The 20,471-nt window shown below is 36.3% G+C and overlaps 1 protein-coding gene across 1 annotated transcript; it reads right to left on the minus strand.

The window, feature by feature from the left end:
* Window positions 1–2,764: 2,764 nt before the first annotated feature.
* Window positions 2,765–20,338, minus strand: LOC139116251 (ras-related protein Rab-32-like). Its single transcript, XM_070678840.1, has 6 exons — window positions 20,034–20,338; window positions 14,189–14,314; window positions 13,635–13,713; window positions 13,140–13,321; window positions 7,031–7,174; window positions 2,765–6,764 (listed from the first exon to the last, which is right to left on the minus strand). The coding sequence occupies exons 1-6, from the start codon at window positions 20,034–20,036 to the stop codon at window positions 6,651–6,653; spliced, it is 648 nt and encodes a 215-aa protein (XP_070534941.1). The 5' UTR covers window positions 20,037–20,338; the 3' UTR covers window positions 2,765–6,650.
* Window positions 20,339–20,471: the final 133 nt, after the last annotated feature.

Consider the following 20,471-nt stretch of genomic DNA (forward strand, 5'->3'; position numbering starts at 1 on the left):
GAGCATAGATTTTGTTTTCTATGGAACTCTGACGTGCCATAGTTTCTTTATTTTGAGTTCATCTCCTCCAGTATTTCATTTTTCCAATTCATAAATGTCTTGGTCAAGCTTGTACGTCATGATCAAAGAAACCGGTCACCAAAGCTTCCATTGACAAAGTTATCATTTATCCCTTTTGTCATAAGTGTCCTCAACTTGCTGCCATTTACTATTGAAAGCCTTGGGATGAAGTGATATGACTCCACTATATGGAACTTACTGATGAATATTCATGAGGCAATTATATGTATAAGAACATAGACAGTAATAACTGCAGTGTCATCCCTTGGCCATACCGCAAGAAGGCAGGACTGCTGCAGTTTGACATCTCTTCCCCCTCATTACCAGAGATAGCATTACAGCTTCAAATCCTTGTGATGTCCACGACAGCCACATCTCAAGGCAGTGGTGGTCAAGGTTTCCCATTGCTCATGATACTTTTGTCCATCTCCAGTTGCCACTGTGCTACTACCAGTAATGCCCTGCATTAACAAGGGAGATGCACAATATAATGGATGGCCAAGTATCTAAGAGTGTACTCAAACAGGTATTGTATTTTTCTGTAAATTCTCTTTTAATGTTTCTGCTCAATGGTGGTCAGCAAGTCACCATTGTTGCCAGCTGAGGAAAAGATGGGCTGTCACAAGAAGTTACATGAACTTGAAGCCCATCAATTTTGCCTGCAGGTAGTAGTGGCAACACCAAACGGTGGTTGTGTGTTTCAATGCTGTAGGGGCATCTGCTGTGGTAGTACGCGTCTGAGTATCAGTATGGGTTGGGGCACCTGCAATGTGACTGAGACACACTGATAAGATGGTATGCGTCAGAGTGCCAAGGTATGGGTTAAAAATGTGGACACTTGTAGTGACAGAGATGCATGATAAGGTAGTATGCGTCAGTGTGCCAACATGAGTACATTGAGCTTCTTCAGTGACTGAGACCCATTATAGGGTGGTAAGCAGGCATACATCAGAATGCCAGAGTATGGGTTTTGATACTCGTAGAAACTGAGATGTATTATGGAGTTGTGTGGGCCATCAGAATGCAAGAGTATGGGTTTGGGCACCTACAGTAACTGATACACATAATAATGAGTGGAGAGTCAATTCTAGTCTGTTTTGAAGGTGTGTGTCCACAAAGCTGAGTGCTCAGTGTTTTGCTGTTGTAGTACGTAAGCCAGCGTATTTTTCTTGTTTACCAAGGGCACCATTTTGTTCATGTAAAGGTGCTGCTGTATACTTATAACATGTTTGCTGTTATTTTCAGATGTGGTTTGGATTTAGCAGTTGTATCATGCTTAGTTGGTAAATGAAAGATGGTAAAACAATTTGTATTTAGTAAAGCACCAATGCATTGCATGCATATGATTATTTGCTTACAAAATTCCTTGTTGGTGTCTGAAAAATTGGAGCAAGTGTCTGCTGGGGCAACAGGTGTCGATGATGCTTTACAGAAAGTGATGGGAATGGCTCACTCACCAGCCCTGACATCCAGACAACAGTTGATCAAGTCATGTGCTAGTTAACAGAGGCACCTTGGTAACACATCCTGAATTGTAGAGATTCTGTGTTGTATATCAAAGTTCAAGGCAAATGATTTTGGTTGCTATGGTGATACTGGTCAACTGAATGTATCACTAGTATTTCTTGGAAATAAGAAAGAGGAGGAAATAGCATTAAATGTTTCAATTGTTTAAAGAACTGAAGTTCTAATAGATATTCACCATTTTCCATTTGTGGAAGAATATGGAAAATGAATAAAAAAGAAGGCTTGAAGGGCAATGCTTTTGAATGAACAATCTCTAGCATCTATTATGTGCAACAATTACTCCTTTTGATTGCTGTCAGCTTTCAGATGAAATGTGTCAGATTCTCTGTATCACAGAATAGTCATAATAAATGTTGAAAAGTATGTTACAAATATCCTATATCATCAGATTTGTGGAAATGTTTTGAAACAAAAATCTTACACCAATCTTGGCATATGATTTCTCTATACAGCTGGGAATCCTTTTCCTGTCAGCTTTCCAAGATAATGCTGATACTACTGTAGCCAGCAAACACATCTGTAACAGTGATTTCAGTACATTGGTAAATATTGCTGTCATCAAAAATGATTTTCCTGAATTTGAAAGAAATTATTGTGAAAGATATGATGTTCTTGTCCCTTTTTCATACAGAAAACAGGTTAAAGACACAATGGGTTAAACAGAAGATATTGATCAATTGTTCTTGCCACGGAAAACCTGATATAACTTAAAGCGGCCATTGTTGATGTCTGATGCTGGTAGCTCACTTAGCTGTATATTCTAATTGTGGATTAGCTATGCCATCTCCATCGCTTTCATTGTCAGCTTGTTGATAACTTGGCTTTTGAAATTCACCCAGACACAGTAAATACATTGTGAAATGTACTGCAGACACATAATAATGACATTTGAATGGCTGTGATGTCTATCACATGAGATTCTTCAAAATTCCAATCTTTATGACAAGGCTTTTTGGGTCAAGACTGAACAGTAGAGCATTTCATTGGCTAGGACTTACCAATGTAAAGTCAGGTATGTGCTTGGACACCTGGTATGTGTGACTACTTTCTAAGCGATTCTTATTCACTTCAGAGATAGAATTGTGAATATTTCACTCCCTGGGGCATTGCATACAGCAGTGCATCATGTAACTAAGTTGCTTGAAGCAATACTTTTGATATCAAAAAAGTAACATACTTGTTTGTTTTCATTGAGCAAATTTTATTAATGTAATACTCTTCAATGCATTAAGAAGAAAGATACATATAGCTTCTATATATAGGTAAATAATATATGCAACATGCTTTGAACATGCAGATCAGCTCAATATATAAATCATTTGCGTTTGACTTCAAGCATTCAACAAACGGAGAACAAAATAATCTATAAGACAGCTTACTACAGGAAGTTCCTTCTAGACTTGCTTCCCTTGACAATATCATTTTCAGCTGGACTCAAAGCATTAAATGCTTCATGAAACTCAGCTGTTGAAATTTTCAATTAAAAATTTATCAGTATTCCCTAGCATAAAGTATTACCCTAGTGTAGTTTGTGTCAAATACTGATCAAGTTGTGCATACAATACTAATTAACTTATACAGAGAAAGGTTAAAATGTAGGCTTACAATTGCTTTGTAAAATGTAAAGAAACAGTAGCAGTATTATTGACTTCAATGATTGAGATTGGCATCTTCAGATAATGCTATCTATGGAATATTGAGTTCATCTATTGGTGATACACTTCATACAGGTAGACCTACAACACATCAGACATGACTTTCTGATGTAAATCCTTCCAGAGTCTTCCAAGACATATGTGTAACCTTTCCTTTGTTAATTGGAAAGTTTGAAAGAATGTAAAATTGTATACATCTCCAAGGCATTGATTGTCATGTCTTAACCTGTGTCAATTCCATGTGCAAAGTCTTTTAAATTGTTGAACATTGGCGAGGAAATTCATTCATGTAAAAAGTTTTATTGATAACGTTCCTATCAATGCATGCATGATGATCATATATGGGTTTGTACCACTCTATATTGATTGGTAAATTTAACTGAAGCTAGTAATTGCTACATTACTGGATTTACCATGATTCCTATGACAGCAAATTATGCAATTACAAAATTCAAATTTGTTTTATATAATACTAAGTGTGTGTGTATTTCTCTCCAGTCTGCTGTCTACCTGGCTAACTTGGAATGCAGGGCTGTAGACACATAAATTACAATCAATATTGTTTAAGAACTGGTCAATCAATCTAGTTGAATTAGCAACCATATTTAAATTTGCTTGAAGTTTTTAGAAAACGCTAAATATCTGCTAAGTACTGTTGGTCAGAAAAAGAAATATTGTCACCATAAAAAACAGGACTACTTATCCAATGGACACTAATGATATTACTGAAATTTTAGAAATTTTCATATATGAACATTCAAGAGAAACACTGCATAGGTAGAGATTGAGCCAGAACAATCTAGAAATCACTCTTCACTCCTGACAACATTCCACTCACATAACTAGATTATATTCTTCTCTGTTGAACCATAGACAAATGGCTCCCTATAGGATCTATGCTTGTGATAGTACTATTTACAATGTATGTCATGTCAGTCACTCAAACAATGTAACAGAATTGGTCAGAGAAAACGTTCATTTCCACAAGTGCATGTTTTCTACTAGTCACTTTGCTAATTTCATAACTTAAAATAAATTCTCCTCAAAATGCCACTTGTTTAGTTTGGCTGCAATCATAAGCTAAGTTATTAGTGTGTGAATAGCATTGAATTTATAATGAAGTGATTAATATATGCGCCTCTGCATCATTTACTGCTTCACAAGGAATCACATACATGCTGATAACTGTATCCATCTTTTTTGGAATAAAAACTAGTGTAGTACATAGAAACTTATTTGAAATCAATAAGATTACCTAGGTTTCAAAAAAGTCAGGTGTACAGACACTCACTTTCTATCAAAGATAACAATCAAATACTTACATTTGCAACACACCAATGCAGAGTTGAAAAAATGCCAATTTTGTAATCACAGACATGGCAGATAACATGAGACATGGAGAAATCTGTATATCTATGGTGTAATCTGATTGGCTGTTACTTTAGAGTTTCACATACAATGTATCCATTTCACTTTCTACTCTGTTCATCATGTAAACAAGCAATGTTGACTTATCATACATGTTTGTCAATTTTGTAGGATTATTCTGGTAGTACTTGACGAATGCTAACATTTGCAAATTGTTATGTGATTTTTCACACCATTGAATATGAGTCTTGACTTTGAATTATTCTTTAGAAGTAGGTTGTGTGAATACCAGTATATACATAAGCCACCTTTAATAAAATTCTTTGTTTGCCCTCTGCTTGCAGGTAGGTTTTCACTCAAAATGACCAAGATAAACACTATGTGTAAGGTATAACAAATCATAAATAGCTATTTTCTTTACCCTTCCAAAGAAATACATTGGAAAATTAGAGTACGTATTTGCATTGTGTATTATTTTTGAGTTTGTTTTTTTATCTGAAGGTGGGTGGGTAGGTTTGAGGAAAATCTGAGGATGGCAAACAAATAATTTAATTATAAGCACCTAATTACCAAACAACACAGCCATTTATGATTGTAACAATGGACTTCAAAACATGGCTTTCACTGGACATCTGATTCAGTGTTTGTGTCATTCATATTGGTGAACAAGAACTAAAAGTCTCCATTGCTAGAGGACCCCAGAGGCCTGTCTCTGCTCTGTTAGATGGTGGGAGAACAGCTTCCTTATGATAGACTGTGTCACAGATCAATTGAACTAAACACACAACTTCAAGCTCATATACAGACTAGTTCATATGGATGAACAAATAAGTATTACGCAAATGTACCAAGTAACAATGAACTTGCTGGGTAGATTTAGAAACTTACCATTGCCAATGTTTATGATTTCTGGTTGTTTCAAATAAGGAATATCTCTAGCTCACTGTGTAACTACATGTACCAGTACTATCCTCATTAAAACAGGATTGTCATTTTATCAACTATGATCCTGGCAACCATAGTTGTCAATTAAAAGTTTTAAGTTTGTTTCTACTTAAAATTATTTGGTCCATTACAATGGTGGCAAATAAGAATACACAGCTCGTACCTGTATTCTAACAATTATCAACTAATTCTATTGCAAAGGCATTTGATCATCAGTAGGGTAGATAGACATGGTTTGACTCAATCGCCTCATTTCAAGCGCTTTCATAATTTTCATTCAGGTAACAGCTGTTTTTGTACATACGTAACGTAGAAAAGGTTGATTTTTCATTTGTCCTCAATGACTTTGTGAATCCTTAGAGGTGCCAGTGGTTGCTGGGTAATGTCTTCCTTTTGAAAAAAAATAATGTCAGATATTTCTCAATTTTAGACATTGGAAACAAAACCAAATCTAATAACATAGATCACCTGCCACTTTTAAGTCACAATTCAACTTGATAAAAGTTACAAAACAAAGTTGGCAGGCCAGATTCTGCTAAAATATTAGTTGGTGTGTATGTATGATCAGAAATTTTGTTGGATAAATTGTTGAGAAATATAAAACAACAAGGGTAAGCATAGAGAGTAAAGTTGTATTGATATTTGTATCAATTCAAGGAGACAATGTTCCTATACTGAATTATATGTCTTAAACAGTGCATTGTACATCAAAGTGGCTAGTCCATTGTGACTTTAGATATGATATACTATCAGGATTTCATTAGATGTAAGAACAATGCAGTTTTTACAAATTGTCTTCATTTCTTTATCTATTTCAATTACCGCTATAAAAATTTACTGGTCACTTTTGTTTCCTCTCTAAACACTGAGTCATAACACTGTAATAATTCTGCTGTAGTGTCAGGTTTTGTTTTCAACTGAAGATATAAATCTATGACAACTAAAGTCCGGATGAAGGAGAAAGATAAAGATGAAATAAATTGAAAACATAACATTATACAATTGCAATGAATTGTATTAATACACTATAGGGTTTTGATGTTGATGATGTGGTACAGAAGAAATTGTGAATACAGTGTATATTACAGCACAGTTTTAACAGCATGATCCTTTTCCCTCTGTTTCTTCACTGACTCCTGATCCGTCCAATGTGATTTTATCTTTGTCTTGTGGCTCATCATGATTCATGGCTTTATCATTGGCTAATATCTGAAACAGAATAAAAGGTTTTTCAATTACACTTGATCAGCATTTATGACTAGATAGCATATTTGTAAGACTTTGACTTGAAAGCTTTGTTAATGAAACATTATACATACTGTCGCTATAATCACTTCCTTTTCTCAATACTGCGTATCACTTTTGTAGCAGAGTTCATGTTGAAAATTTGGAATTCTTTGACTGATATGTATGTCAAAGCAACATCGGGTATATGGAGTGATATACTAGATATCAAATGGGAAAGTATGACTTACTGCTGTGACAAGAAATCTAGCTGCTTCATCAATGTTAATGTTCTCTTTTGCTGATGTTTCAAACCATCCAATGAAACCTTTTTCTTTACAATATTCATCCATTTGAGTTGCATTGTTGACAAGGCCTTCCTTTGCTTGGTCACACTGTAACACACATAGCATTGCAAGATTACTGACTGTCAAGATACCTCTGTAACACACATAGCATTGTAAGATTACTGACTGTCAAGATACCTCTGTAACACACACAGCATTGTAAGATTACTGACTGTCAAGATACCTCTGTAACACACACAGCATTGTAAGATTACTGACTGTCAAGATACCTCTGTAACACACACAGCATTGTAAGATTACTGACTGTCAAGATACCTCTGTAACACACACAGCCTGTAAGATTACTGACTGTCAAGATACCTCTGTAACACACACAGCATTGTAAGATTACTGACTGTCAAGATACCTCTGTAACACACACAGCATTGTAAGATTACTGACTGTCAAGATACCTCTGTAACACACATAGCATTGTAAGATTACTGACTGTCAAGATACCACTGTAACACACACAGCATTGTAAGATTACTGACTGTCAAGATACCTCTGTAACACACATAGCATTGTAAGATGACTGACTGTCAAGATACCTCTGTAACACACATAGCATTGTAAGATTACTGACTGTCAAGATACCTCTGTAACACACATAGCATTGTAAGATTACTGACTGTCAAGATACCTCTGTAACACACCACAGCATTATAAGATTACTGACTGTCAAGATACCTCTGTAACACACATAGCATTGTAAGATTACTGACTGTCAAGATACCTCTGTAACACACACAGCATTGTAAGATTACTGACTGTCAAGATACTTCTGTAACACACATAGGATTGTAAGATTACTGACTGTCAAGATACCTGTGTAACACACATAGCATTGTAAGATTACTGAATGTCAAGGTACCTCTGTAACACACATAGGATTGTATGATTACTGACTGTCTAGATACCTCTGTAACACACATAGGATTGTAAGATTACTGACTGTCAAGATACCTCTGTAACACACATAGCATTGAAAGATTACTGACTGTCAAGATACCTCTGTAATACACACGTGGTGCGAAGCACCACAAGCGACCGCGTCAGCGGTCGCGGGGTGGGGGTGGGTCGGGGGGTGAGGTCAGGAGGGGGGTGTCCCCCTCCTGCCATTGGAGCTTTTGAAAAACAGAGATTAAAATAGTGTTATTTGGTGGCACTTGGGGAGTATTTTTCAGATTTTTTTCATATAAAAAAGCTCAAAGGAAAAGAAATCTGAGACAGTGTTCCATAACTTTTATTCCAGTTCACTGATTTCAATGAAGATTATATTTTTTGAAAACGAAAACATAGCGACAGACATACATTTATTCATCGATGTCAAAATTATCACCATAACACTTACGCTTATGTGTTCTCAGCCTGATACATGTACACGTCCGACCGAGTCTAACAATAGGTCGTTTTGCTTTGGGAAGGAATACACAAGCTAAATTCTAACCTCCTATAAAAAGCTTCAGAGTACGCTGCTGTCCTTGGTTACCCTCAAGTTCCTAGGCCTGTTTATACAGCTAAGTCGGTTACCTAATGCACGGCCCCTATGGAAGGACTGACCGTGGCTAACGTTACGGCCTGTGCCATGCAAATATGGCTGCCATCAATCACCGTCCCTCCACCCACGAGGGAGGAAGGATGGTGCATCGATGAATGAGTTGCACATGGGCTTATGATCTCAGATGACATCACAAACTCGCGAGATTTGCAAGATCGATGAGAATTACGTTAGCAGCATGCAGGATCGACGCTCAAGCTTGCACTTTGCTTGTAAATCACTGTCAACTTTTTTTCCCCTGTACATTTATTGTTTTATTTTTCAAAAAAAATAAATATTTTTCATTTCTGGCAAGGGGGCGCTCAGAATTTACAAGAGGGCGCCACGCCCCTGTTACCTTATTCAGGGAGAACACTGAGATACCTCTATTCAGTAACTTACAGAGTCATACACACATGTGAAAGTACATTGTTGAATTTAAATAACATCAATATTTTTTGAAGATAAATAGTCAGTATACACACAAATACAATAGTGGCAACACATTCTTGGTGGCAAACACTGTAACTGGTGGTTATCAATGATAAGTGGCATGACGTATAACTTAGATAGCAGCGTGTTCTTTTGAAACTGTTCATCTTTCAGGCATTGACAAAAATTCCAGGCATACGGATTGTCTTTGACATTGCCAAATGGAAACAGGGCATGGAAACAGTGGTGAACAGACATTTGACAACTACGTGTAATGTAGATACAAGTTAGTCAGCTGACTTTATAGATAAATACTGCTAACTGATGCTGATATTGTCCAACAGAACCTTCACCTCACAGCCCTGTTGAGGTCAGAGGTCAAACTTTGCACAAGAAAACAATACAGTAGTATGCTGTAATGCATGGTAGTGAAAAAAATATGTGTATTGTAATGTTTGCTATGACGTCTTGGGAACAAGTTGTAATGTTTGTTATGACATGTTCAGAACATTGTCATGTTTGCTATGATGTGTTGAGGACATTGTAATGTTTGCTACAATATGTTCAGAACATTGTAATGTTTGCTATGATGTGTTGAGGACATTGTAATGTTTGCTACAATATGTTCAGAACATTGTCATGTTTGCTATGATGTGTTGAGGACATTGTAATGTTTGCTACAATATGTTCAGAACATTGTCATGTTTGCTATGATGTGTTGAGGACATTGTAATGTTTGCTACAATATGTTCAGAACATTGTAATGTTTGCTATGATGTATTGAGGACATTGTAATGTTTGCTACAATATGTTCAGAGCATTGTAATGTTTGCTATGATGTATTGAGGACATTGTAATGTTTGCTACAATATGTTCAGAACATTGTCATGTTTGCTATGATGTGTTGAGGACATTGTAATGTTTGTTATGACATGTTCAGAACATTGTCATGTTTGCTATGATGTGTTGAGGACATTGTAATGTTTGCTACAATATGTTCAGAACATTGTAATGTTTGCTATTGTTCAAAACATCAATATCAGCTTTGGCCTTCAACTATTAAAGGGCAGTGGTCATCGCGCTGCGCATGCTCATGAGGGAGTCCCCTGTTGAAAACATATCCAAGAATGCCACACAAAGTTACAGGTTGATTACAATGTTTGCGATATTGCCACCTGTTAAAACGGCGTACGATATGTCACAAGCATTCCAACTCACCAAAGTTAACATGCAATAACAGGTCAATTAATCTAAATTAAATATCTGCTGAATATTGAACAGGAATTACATGCTGTATTGAGATCACATTTGATCATGAGTTTCTTGAATTGGGCTCGGCTATTGTTATTGCTCGAGGGTACTTGAGAACACTTGCCCGTTAATATGCCCACACACTATCAAATGACCTGGCTCTAGTCCATGACATCGCGGGCAAAGATGAGAGCTTTCATTTCCAGAGGCCCAACACGAGTCCAGTTGACAATAACACAAGTGACAAAAATATACAGCTCACACAGCAATGCTTGCTGCAGCAACTGAGCAAGGAGAATCTGTTCCGTGGTCTGCGTGAACGTCGGTGTCAAGAGAATTGGGTATATGGCACTCCCCATTCGACTGTGGAGAATCCGACTCCCCCACGAAGTTTTCCCCACGTGGTGTGGTGCAACCGAGAATTCCGAGTACAAGTATCAAATCAAACGATGGACCTTTCATAGGTCTTTTTCGTGGGGTTATTACATTTGAACGAGCAACAATCAGGTGGTAAAGTTTGTGTAGCACCGGCCCAGGAGCACTGGCAGGCCAACACTTGGCCATTCAACCACTGTCATCACCGTTGTAGTCACAGGATCTCTTGACACGTCCCTATGCGTAGCCGTGCGATTTTCCTGTCAAATGCCGCAAAAGCCACTCATTTTGTCTTTTTCTTCCTGTCATTTTACTACTTCTTGCAACCTATTACTAGAAGAAGTTAGCAATGGTGATCAACAGTGGGTCATGGGTCAAGTCTGTCGAAGGGCCACATTTTCATATATCCATGTACGTCAATGCATAGACAGTAGAGAACTACTGTCTATGGTCAACGCGGTGACCGTTCTCCCTTATCGATGCAACAGCATCTCCCATGTCCAGCTCTTGCTTGCCTATCATGGTGTGTAATTTTTTGTGAGACATTCTGCTTGTTGTTGATCTAAATATATATCCTCTGTTGATCATTTTAGTGATGTTTTATGGCTGTACTGTACATAGCATTGTGTACAACCAACATGACCGCGCACGATCAAACCCCATTTGTTCACCGTGACTGCGTGCAGTAAATTCAGCATGTGCCGAGTGTATAGTCTCAATGTTCGTAGGGCTTACAAATACACCACTGATGTTCGTTTTCAATCTTAATATTTTACTGTTGCATGATCTTGAGTATTATAGAGGCGTTTACAAAATGAGGGGCCACTTCCATCTCACTCCGATTGAAGTTGAGAAGACTTATGTTTACCAAAAAACCATGTTTATCAAAAACAAGTCATCGTTGATGACACAGTCCCCACTTGTTAATGGGTATTTTGATTACAGGTCCTCAGAGAGGATAGAGTCCTCTTCATTAGGTCTGTGATAAAAAATACTTTGAATGAATTCGCTTGATACCTGTCTGAGTTATGGCTCAGGACATGAAAAAAATTGTAACAAAATGGTCGCACAGTGGCCATATTGGATCGCATCACAAAACAAATTGATGTGCATAGCTATGACATTGGTCGATGTCCTTGTACCAACGTTGAATAAAATTGGTCGAAACATGCGGATATGCCTGAGAAATGGCTCTGTACATGAAAAAATCGTAATAAAATGGCCGCCTGGCGGCCATATTGGATCGTATCACAAAACAGATTGACGTGCATATGTATGACATAGGTCAATGTCCTTGTACCAACTTTGAATAAAATCAGTTGAGATATGCCTGAGTTATGGCTCTGTACATGAAAAAATCGTAATAAAATGGCCGCACAACGGCCATTTTGGATCGTATCACAAAACAAATTGCCGTGCACAGCTATGACATTTGTCAATAAGCTTGTACCAACTTTGAATAAAATCGGTTGAAACGTGCCTGAGTAATAGCTCTGTACATGAAAAAATCTTAATAAAATGGCCGCCTGACGGCCATATTGGATCGTATCACAAAACAAATTGACGTGCATATCTATGACATTGGTCAATGTCCTTGTACCAACTTTGATAAAATCGGTCAAACATGCCTGAGTAATGGCTCTGTACATGAAAAAATCGTAATAAAATGGCCGCCTGGCGGCCATATTGGATCGTATCACAAAACAAATTGATGTGCATATACTATTGATCATTGTCAATGTCCTTGTACCAACTCTGAATAAAATCGGTCGAAACATGCCTGAGTTATGGCTCTGTACATGAAAAAATCAGAATAAAATGGCCGCCTGGCGGCCATATTGGATCGTATCACAAAACAAATTGACGTGCATATCTATGACATTGGTCAATGTCCTTGTACCAACTTTGAATAAAATCGGTTGGAACATGCCTGAGTTATGGCTCTGTACATGAAAAAATCGTAATAAAATGGCCGCCTGGCGGCCATATTGGATCGTATCACAAAACAAATTGACGTGCATCTGTATGACATATGAAGTATCCTTGTACCAAGTTTGAATGAAATCGCTCCAGGCATCTCAGAGATATCTGCGTGAACGGACGGACGCACGGACGGACGGACGGACGCACGCACGCACACACGCACGGACATGACCAAACCTATAAGTCCCCCCGGACGGTGTCCGTGGGGACTAAAAAGTTGTGCATGTGCAGCGCGACGACCACCGCCCTTTAAAGACATAATACATGTATAAATGAATGAAATTTCAAGCAAACTATCAATGATTTTTTTTACTTCAATATAAAAACACAGTCTAAACAATATTACAAGTCCTTTACCATGACATAGAGAGAACATATGTTTATGATAAATCTCATCTAACACCTACAGTTAATTTAATTCAAACAACATACCTTGTTTGCTAGTAACACGACAGGGATATTCTGTCCATTGGGGAGTTGAACTTTGCTATCCAAGTCATTCTTCCACTTTTGAACAGCTTCAAATGTGGATGCCCTTGTCACATCAAATACAATAAATGCACCTACTGCCTCCTTGTAGTACACACGAGTCATATTTCCAAAGCGTTCTTGTCCTTATCAGAAGCAAGACAAACATGCTGTTAATGTAAATCTTCAATGTGTCATTGCCTAGTTTAATCACAGACAGCTACTGTCTATGGTTTAATGTTTATCAATACTAGACACAGTAGTTCATCAATAGTTCATTCTTTCTTGATGGAAGAATCAATTAGCATTAGTGATGGAATGCTTATCTGATACACTAGTATACCGTAGTATGTACAAACATGAAAGCAATTGGATATTTAGTTTATAAGTGTTCTTTGTTTGGCACTGATTTGGGTAGCTCAACATTGCTGACAATGGAGTTAAGAATTAGTTGGTTACCTGCAATATCCCATAATTGTAACCTAATTAATGTATCTGCATCCCAGTTGATTACTTTTAATGCAAAATCAACACCAATCTGATTGGTATTTGTCAAGGATTAATCAGTTAGCTGATATAAAGATAACAAGTCACAAAAGATAACATAAATTTCACAATTTCACTTCAGAATTAAAATTAGAATGTTGATGGAACTAAGATTTGACACATTTCATAATCTGCAATCTATTTTACCAGTGTTCTAAGCATCGTTGTATTCACATTTCACTGTCAATACCATTCTGAATAGGTCACTGATAACATACACATGGGAAAGCAGAACTCATTTAGCAATAGTGGAAGATACAAAATGTATTACAGCTGTTCTTAGTACCCTTTCTGTCTTGCAATGTTAAGTCACTTTACGTGTGACAAGAGACTTATGGGCAATAAATTGCCACCAGGGAACTAGATCAACTCTGTGTTTCCCACACATATGCAGCAAAAGCCTGTTCAATGGTCTTCAAAGATCTTTTTACTTGCAAGCGAAGTTATTCACACACAACAAAGGATACGGTTGCTCTGTAGTGTTGAGAAAAGAACTGATGAACATATCTTTTGATGACGCTGGTCTTTCCAGTACCAAGGTCTCCTATCACCAGTACTTTGTACAAATGTTCACGTTTTTCACCTGATGACGACTGAAAACAAACAAAGATAACAGATAAAAACAAAGATATTTGTTATTTAATTTCTGATATTTGCCTCTGTACTGTGATGCTCATCATAAGTACAGGCAACAATAGGTAAACTACATGTATTACACCCATATCAAACAAATATGATGAACTAAATCATGTTGTGTCTGCAAAGTGTGGGGTGGTTTCAAAGCATCAGTTACTATAGACCAAATTGGGCCACTAGCTACTTTTTGATGTTCTGCTTGAAAAGAAGGAAAGCCCCCCTTTCCCCCTCATCCACTAAAGACTTGCAGTAAATTCTCTTCTCTGGATGTTAGGAAAATGCTTGTTTAGTGACCTTATTTATCTTTCAAACTACCTGTACAGTACAGTGACCTAATTCATCTTGTAAATTGTAGATTTGAATAAATATGTTGATAGCCAGCCAAACACCTGCATACATTAACACTTACTCTGTGAACATACATGTCTTCACTGTTCACAAAAATAGCCTACAAATGTACATCTTGAAAGAGTTTAAGAGTTTCCCAAAGTATCCACATGGTATTATTTATTAATGCATTGCCATAGTTTTAGGGAAATATAAACAATGTTTACGATTTCACCAAGTCAAAAATGACATTATTCTATTTCACTTTTATAGGCAACTAACAATGGAATCTTTTTACAATAATTTCAGTTGTCATCACTGCAGGAGAGACACGAGTTCTGGTTCTGTGAAACATTCATACTGCACATCCATCAAACTGTCACACTGTACATCCTATTTCAAGAATGATGTAACATTGTGAATGATACGAACTTGTACAGAAATTTCAAATTGTTTGGGCAAAACATCTACCGGTATACTTGGAAACACTATTCAGCAAACAATTTTGTATGCTTCTTTTTCAAAGGAGATGGAGGTGTTTGCACACTACAGTGTGATGGACTTCTACCAAACCTCTCTGAAATCTTGATAAAAACACTATAAGCAAAATGATAAATCACATGTAAATCGTTAAGTACATTGGATGATCTGACAGGTTTGAACTTTGTCTCAACAGGCAGTTAAACACCAACACAGAAAACTGCTGTTCAATGCACATTTAAGAAAAGATTATTATGAACATTATTGACAAAAAAAATGTTGCATCATACTTCATCATTGTCAGTTTCTTGGAGAAGATACATTCAAGCTTTCATGTGAAAGCATGTTTTTGCAATTTTTTCCTTTTCAAAGAATGACCTCAGACTTTTCAAACAAATCACTAGAAAAATGCTGTATATACATGTTGTAAAAGCTGTAATTTCTGATCAATTGTAAATCACTAGTGACCAGCATCCTTGAGTATTGTAAAAATGAAGGGTATAAATCAACGTAATTGAAGCTTCCTATGATAGACGAGACCAGACTTGTTAGTATGGCGTGTTCTCAAAATATTTGTATGAAGTAATGACCTCAATCAAGTGAATATCAATATATCTGTTATGACAAAGTCATTGTGTAAGACTTATTTCTATTTAAAATTGTGCTTTGTGAGTTTGATCACGATATGTTGCTGGACCTTGGCATGTAATGTTACCAGCGAAAGTTTCTCTCATCCACATGTCATGGTGACATGGGGAGAAACACTTTTCAGTCAATAGTTCACTTGCCATAGTCACCTATGTATTATAATTTGCCACTGACTTGAAAAAATTTTGAATATTCTATCTAGGTCCTCAAGACCATTTCTCAAAGCTGACATATATTCAATACAAACCAATTTGCTAGATACTTTGGAACAAATCAGTTGTCATCTAATTAAATTCCAAATCTTTACTCTGCATGTTGTTTTGTGACTTTGCTAGTTTGTATAGATTTTTACACTATCACTAGACAAGAAATATTTTGCCAGTGAGTTTGATAATGGTTCTTTTATAGACATACATGTATTATACAACAAAGTACAACAATTATGCTAATTGTTCCCTGACCATTTACAGACTAATAATGTAACCAGATATGAACTGAAAATGCTCACGTGTTTCATTATATATTGCAGTTATGTGTAAATTTGAACCTTTGCCACATGTTTGCAACTTCATTGAAAGTGTTATGATCAACATTACGAATAATATTCACCACAGATTAATTCTAAATCCAAGTATATATCCCCAATCAGGAAAATTCATTAAAATATGCAAAAATGTCTAAAAAAGTTTACAATCATTTATCAACTCATCTGGTAGCAAAATCGGTGAAGAGTAAGTAGCATGTCAGTCTAGTTTTTGTACTGTGACTCTACTCTGTGGGGATAAGTGTGCGTAGTGCAATAAAATGATGTTTTTCATGGCTCTTGCAACAAACATAGTTGATAGGCATCTGTTGCTTTGGTTGCCAAACTGACCTTTACTATATTAATTGTTTAAAAGACTTGATTGGTGGCAGTCCCTGTAGTAGGTTAAAGTAATCTGTAGAACTATATCTATGGAAGGGTTTGCTGGCTTGGGTAACTGCAACAAAATTCTCTGGTTTACAAAGCACATTAAATCTCAGCATCCTGACAGCTTTGAATTTTGTCATGTCTTTGGCAGCTACATATGTATGGTAACACTGATTTCATTTTGATTTCACATTATTCCAATAGTATTTGCTGGAATGGTTAATATTTCTGAATTTTTCATGTAAAAGTCACAGAGCACAGTATGTTGACAGTATGTTACAAGTACACTGTTGGCCTAACAACTTTCATGAAACTTATTGATTTGTTCTCACAGTACAAAGTGTTGTCCATGAAGACCTATGATCAAAACAATGACTGATAAAGTATGGGCCATAGAGTACTGGGTTGTACAAGATAAGAAGGACAAGAGCCTAGTTGCTCACATCTTTTTAATATAAGGCATTCAAAAGTTTACACAAACACAAATCTTCGGAATGTATTGGATAGAGTGACAATGACTTACAAATAGTTTGAAAAAGCATGATTTTTTAAATTTCATATTTCATTATTTGATGATATCACAAACTGATATGGTCGCTACTTTATACTTTCAGTTTGTGTAATTGTGACAGTAAACTCAATTAAGAATTCATACTTCTCAATCTGGTGAATTCACAGAAGATGATGAAATATATTGCATATGAAGGCATACGCATGGTCTTAGTGAATGTACGATAAAAACTTTCTGAACAAAAAATTTTAGACTGAAAATCTTTCCTGACTAAGCATAAAATTTTCTCTTTTAATCCTTGTTGGAATGTTGCAGAGATAATCGTCAAGCTATTACTAATTTGGGTACATACCTATTTTCTATATAAATAGAGTATTCAATGATGAAGTTTACATAATTGCCACATCATGGTAATATACATGGCATTCATTACAGTCTACAGATTGTTTCCCAATTTTTAAGATTCAAATAAAGTTATAATTTTTAAGATAAATTTGTATAGTGTACCAGCTCTATTTTGATAAAGAAGAGCAAATACATGTGATAACACTTTAGCTAAAATTGAAGAATCGATGATTCAGTGACTTCATTCTACATTTGAATGGCAAATTACAGAGACCATCATAATTCAGCATATGGTCCTGGCCACATACTTTCAAACATGATATATTGATAGCCATAACGATAATTTTACATTAAAATTCACTTTGTAGGGATGTAACAGGAGGAACACATTACAGGCTAAGTGCTATTTTTGTCTTTTAATTGAGGTATGATTCAGAGAATTGCTGCAAAAGGGGAACTTTTTGATCTATTGTCACTGAAACTGAAAGCATTCTTTGCCTTCTCTCTCTCATCCATACATCACAACAATGTAACTGTGCACTGTGCATATGAAAAATACAAGCTACTAACATTTTCACAGCCTCCAATTTGTTCATATCTATATTTCATTCATTTCAGAAAATATTTGTGATCCATTTAAGTGAAAAGTCAACAATAGCTTCTGTGGAGAGAAAGGTTGGCTTCTGAAAACATAACTATTTTGGGAAATACCCTGCCATCACAGAGACTGATTGTCATTTTCTATGTGATTGAAAGTAAATGACAAATGATCACATGATAGTTGCAAATAAAACTTGTCAGGAGGAATGAAACATTTATAGAAGCATGTGCAGATTATCACAAGACTATTTAATTATTTCCAGGTGGTTCTATTGTGTTAAATGCATTTTCTTGTTTACCTCTGAATGTTTTATCAAGTTAATAAGTTGTTTTGAATAGGTAGTTACAAGTTTGCTTCTTAAACAGCGTGTATCTGTATTGAGGGAAGGAAATGTGACAATCTAGAATTTGATAGTGAAAAGAATTTCACTGCATATTGACTTCACCTGATTTTTTATGTGTCTATGAAGACTTTCATTTTCAGGCACTAAAATTCAATTTTTCTTTGGATATGTAACTTGCAAAGTATGTCAATTAATCTGCAGTTTTGCTGTTTATTTAATAAAAGAATTGAAGGTGAACTGTCTTTTATTGATTCTTATTCAGTTTTTTGTTACTGGGATTTCATCACAACATGAACTGATGTTAAGACTATAAGTTTGATACTTTGGCTGCACATGCTTAGCAGACAATGTTTGAAAGACTTGTGCTGAGGTCCCTAAACTGTATGCTTCAGTAATACATTGTACTTGCGACCTTCACTCCAACTTATTCCTTCCAAATAGAAAACCTTGAAAACATTTGAAATACTTCATAGTTTATCCAAGGACCATTGGTGAAAAATTATGAAGGATATTAGATAACACAAACTCTAAACTATACCAACCATTGAGATAAAACTATGAAGTTCACATAACCATGGTTACTCTACCGAGTAATCATGACATCACTGTATACAGTTGACTATGATTATGAAAATTTATAGTTTTTAACTTGACAAGAAATTGGTCTCCATTGTGTGTAGGTGTCATCGAGGACCAGAACTGACTAATACAATTCAATATATACATATTATCGTCTAAATTTCATTTTATTTTTAATCTTCACCGCTCTTTCCGTCTGGGCCAAACCTGTCCATCTATTGCATAGCACTTCATGTAAACATTGGTTATTTTGAATTGGTCGAGACAAGAGTCGGCTAAAAAAGCCCCCGTAACAGGTAAAGACTGTAACTTCGTTATTGAGGAAGTAATGACTTTGTCGGAAGAAATGCAAGAATTTCATTTCATGAATCGCACTTGAATCAAAACTTTTGAATGTACCATGGTGCACAGATTTAAAGTGGAACAAACTGTATCGAAATCATATACAACCTGGCTGTAAGTGAACATGCGATTGACAAGACTGCGGGGTTACACTTTTATGGTCCAAAGTCAATTAGACCATGTCGTAGCATCGTCACCAACTGCAAATGCAATGTTAGCTAACTCCTTTTTGAATACACATGCAGTAGACTTACAAGTTGCTCGTATGTGAGTACTACGAGGCATGCCTACTTCAGTCAATCCTTCGAGCAAGCGAGACCGATTGGTAACTTACATAGTGTATGGGCGTACAATTGATAGGACATAGCCACAAATGATCGCATACGTGATCGCCAGTCACAGGTCAGTCACAAGTCTGTCGAGTTCAGTGGAGCTTTGGTAGTGCAGTACCACCAGTTTGTTTTATGCGATCGACAAATTGTTAAATCATTATGCATTTTGCTCAACACAACTAATTTGCTGGGAAGTCATTTCGAAGCCTGTCCATGTAATCCGTTACAAGAGATTAAAGTTGAGGAAAACAAACTTACCATGATTGTTTCGTGCTATCTTTGCATGTTCTATTCGTACACACTGGCGGCAGTCAACCTATATGACCTGAGCCAAATATAAGTCATGTGATTCGTTGGTATTTAAACCTCCTAAAACGGTGATAATATGTTCACAGGAGTACACAAATGTCAGTCCGAGAGGTAAATGATCATCGGAAAAATAGTACAGAGTTCCAAACATATACATTTCTATACGAAAAGAGGTTATTTTTTACTTTTTCCCTGATCTTCTCAAGATATATGAGGCATTAAAATGATACCAATTTATGGTATTTTTTACGTATTCACAAAGTTAAAGGGTATAGGTAGACCTGAGTTGACCTCGGGCCATACCATTAAATGTAGGTATTTATAAGCTAACAAGGCATTACACTTTAATTAAGTGATGGAAGGGGTGGATATGTCGTGAAATTTGGT

Source organism: Ptychodera flava, chromosome 17 (genome assembly GCF_041260155.1).
Source record: "Ptychodera flava strain L36383 chromosome 17, AS_Pfla_20210202, whole genome shotgun sequence".
Lineage (NCBI taxonomy): Eukaryota > Metazoa > Hemichordata > Enteropneusta > Ptychoderidae > Ptychodera > Ptychodera flava.